This window comes from Etheostoma spectabile, chromosome 14 (genome assembly GCF_008692095.1).
Source record: "Etheostoma spectabile isolate EspeVRDwgs_2016 chromosome 14, UIUC_Espe_1.0, whole genome shotgun sequence".
Lineage (NCBI taxonomy): Eukaryota > Metazoa > Chordata > Actinopteri > Perciformes > Percidae > Etheostoma > Etheostoma spectabile.
In genome coordinates, this window is record NC_045746.1 from 3606998 (window position 1) to 3610221 (window position 3224).

Genomic DNA, 3224 nt, shown 5'->3' on the forward strand with positions numbered 1-3224 from the left:
TTATGTTATCACTATTATTACTTCAACTTTTTAAAATCTCTTCCTGTGACCATAGATGATTCGTGCCACTGACTATAGTCCAGTGACTTGGCTATACCAGAACATCTTATGCATAACTCATGATTTTCTCTTGCTCAGTCCCCACAAATTTCTAAGTTTGAAAATAGGTAATACAATATTTTTTTTATGAAGGAGTTACCTGTAGCTGTACAATAAAAATGCCATGCATGAGTCTCAGGATCCTTTTTTCTGTAATATCAGTTAAATGTGGTCCCAAAAAAAGGAACGCCTGCCTGTGCGTCATCTCTTGCCCCACTTTCCTGTGCTTCCACTTCAAAATTCACAGATATGAGTGACATGAGCCACACGGTTGCCACGGGAACTCCAAGAGGGTTATAAAAGTGCTTTGTCAAAGTGTGTGAACTCACTGCCATTGAAGCAATTTTGAGACATCAGAGGTTGAGAAGCGCTTCAGCAGATGAGGGAGAAGTTGACTCTACATCTGAGTTGAAGGGGGTTCCGCCTGCTACGTGGTCGCAGTGTCTTTTTAGCAAACGGCGTGTGATGTACTGTGTAACTGCATATGTAATCCTTTGTGAGATTAAACGTTGGAAACGAAAGACAGCAAGTGCAAGCAGAATGAGGCACAAAATGTGAAAGTTGTATTTCCAAAGCAGAGGCATGGGATTTAAAGCTCGAAAACTGTATTATAATATAACACTTCAAGGATATCCAGAAATGATACGGTATGGGCCCATTTATGTTCATCACTGTTAGGTGAATCAGTTCAGCTTTTTAAGCACCAATTTCCATTTTAAGTGACCATTCTATAGAGAACCACTAATTTAAATCCATCAAGGTCATAGAGGAAAACATGAATAGCTGCAATTTCCATTAATGGGAGCTGAATGGAGAATATGGGGGACAAAATGTCTAGTGGAAGTGGATTTTGCAGCCCTAGAGGAATGTGTAGGTGTGTATTTATTAATGATGAGGGCATTCGAACGAGACACATTAAACAAAGTGTACACTCAGTGTGGTATGTGTGAGGACCGAAACGAGGCTAACATTTCAGTATTCTTCCTTTCTTCATCTCTCCTCATCTTGTTTTCTGCCTTAACGGACTTTGCTTACGTACAGAATTTCTGCCAATCAAACACTGTACTGTAGATGCCTGTAGAACACACAAGCACAATTTGCTGAGCTATTAGATTTGTCTTACTGTAAATAAGCCTGAAGAGAGAGAGAGAGAGAGAGAGAGAGAGAGAGAGAGAGAGACACACACACACACACACACACACAAACACACACACACACACACACACACACCCACAACACACACACCACACACACACACACCCACACACACAAGAAGCATGGCATTATGGCCAGCCTTGCCCCAGGTGTCTCCAGCGTGCTTATTAGTGTGGCCTCAGATGAATCCATGCAGGGCAAACTAATGCTCTTATTAAAGGCTTTTTAAAGCTCTGCCTAACAGAGAGAAAGAGAGAGGAGAGGTGACGTGTTTAGGCGTATTAATATCCACCTCAGGTGCTAATTTGGCCCGTAAGTCACATGTGTCACCATCTGATGTGCAAGGCAAGTGGAAATTACAGGAAAGGTATGGGGGCGGGGGGGGTGAATAAGCTTCGTTAGTTGTGTCCTAAGCACGGATTAATTAAACTTTAGCCAACTTTGGAGAAGCCCAGTGGCCAGGATGGGACTCAGTTTGATTACACACCTGGATGTTTGATCACTGACATCCTTCATTCTGACCAGCAGCGGGCAGTCAGTGTGCCTTTTGTCCCTGAATGTGAAATTAGAACACGTGCAAAGAGCAAATCAATGTGGCAACATTTGCAAACTGAGGATTTCTTCCTTTTACTGGTCTATGCTGTTGGTTTTATTGCACCTCAAGGAAATTCTGCATGTTTCGCTGTTACTGTAAATTTGGCACTTGCTTCAAATAATTTGTGCTGTCTAATTTGTTTTTCCCGAAACACAATGTACTTTTTGGAGTCTTGTATTAAATTATGTTCCTGTGTATGTGTTTGTGTTGTCAACAGGCGGACCCCCAAGGCCGAGACATAGCCATCCGTCCCTTCTTGGAGCACTGTGAGAACACCCACATGACCATTTGGCTGGGCATCGTTTATGCCTACAAGGGACTGCTTATGGTGAGAGGAGAGGGTTACAACACAACATTTCATCATGGACTCACAGTCCGGACACTCATAAATGCACACTTACACTATAAATGTCCTTGTAAAACGGAACAGTCATCTTATTAAACAACATATTTTTTCTTTTCCCTGACAGTTGTTTGGCTGTTTCTTGGCATGGGAGACCAGGAACGTGAGCATCCCTGCTCTCAATGACAGCAAATACATCGGGATGAGTGTTTACAACGTGGGCATCATGTGCATCATCGGTGCTGCCGTGTCTTTTCTGACAAGAGACCAGCCCAATGTCCAGTTCTGCATTGTGGCACTTGTGATCATCTTTTGCAGCACCATTACACTCTGTCTGGTCTTCGTTCCCAAGGTCAGTTTTTTCTTTTGTAAACAAGGAGAGTGTATGTACGGGCACAGGTGGTTTACTCTGCATTGCCAAAATCTAGAGTGCTTAATTATTACCTACAGCCCCATGTAATTGTATCCTAGAGTGCAGCTGTGATTAATACCCATAACCCCTCTCCCAGTTAATCACCATGAGAACCAACCCAGACGCAGCCACCCAGAACCGGAGGTTAAAGTTCACCCAGAACCAGAAGAAGGAAGACTCCAAGACCTCCACCTCAGTCACCAGTGTCAATCAAGCTAACACTTCACGACTGGATGGGCTTCAAACTGATAACCACCGTCTCCGCATGAGGATAACAGAGGTCTGAGCCGATTCAAGTTCTACTTCTTTTTTTTGCAGTGCATCTTCATCGTTATTTTACAGGACCGCTGGGCAGCGGGTGGCAGGGTTTTTAATGCAATAGTGGGATAAGGAGAGGCTTTTAAGCGTGATTGAAGAAACGATAATAGAGCATAAGTTCTACAAGAAAAGGAAAAAAAGCAAATTGTTTAAGTTCACTGAACTTTAAAAGTTAAAAAAGCTCTTCTGTAGGCAGTTTATTTTCATATGTTATTTAATTTATTCTTCATAAAATGATGGTAAATTGTTAAAAGCAATTCTGATCTCTTCAAGAGATTGTGTTGTCACTGAGCAGGCTACGC

The 3224-nt window shown here is 42.4% G+C and overlaps 1 protein-coding gene across 2 annotated transcripts in view; it reads left to right on the top strand.

The window, feature by feature from the left end:
* Positions 1-3224, top strand: part of gabbr2 (gamma-aminobutyric acid (GABA) B receptor, 2) — a 183418-nt gene that overhangs the window by 169224 nt on the left and 10970 nt on the right. For both annotated transcript variants that reach the window (XM_032534941.1, XM_032534940.1), the window contains 3 exons: positions 2067-2177; positions 2320-2544; positions 2702-2884. In XM_032534941.1, the coding sequence (XP_032390832.1) occupies positions 2067-2177; positions 2320-2544; positions 2702-2884 (519 nt within the window). The remainder of the gene's footprint in view (positions 1-2066; positions 2178-2319; positions 2545-2701; positions 2885-3224) is intronic.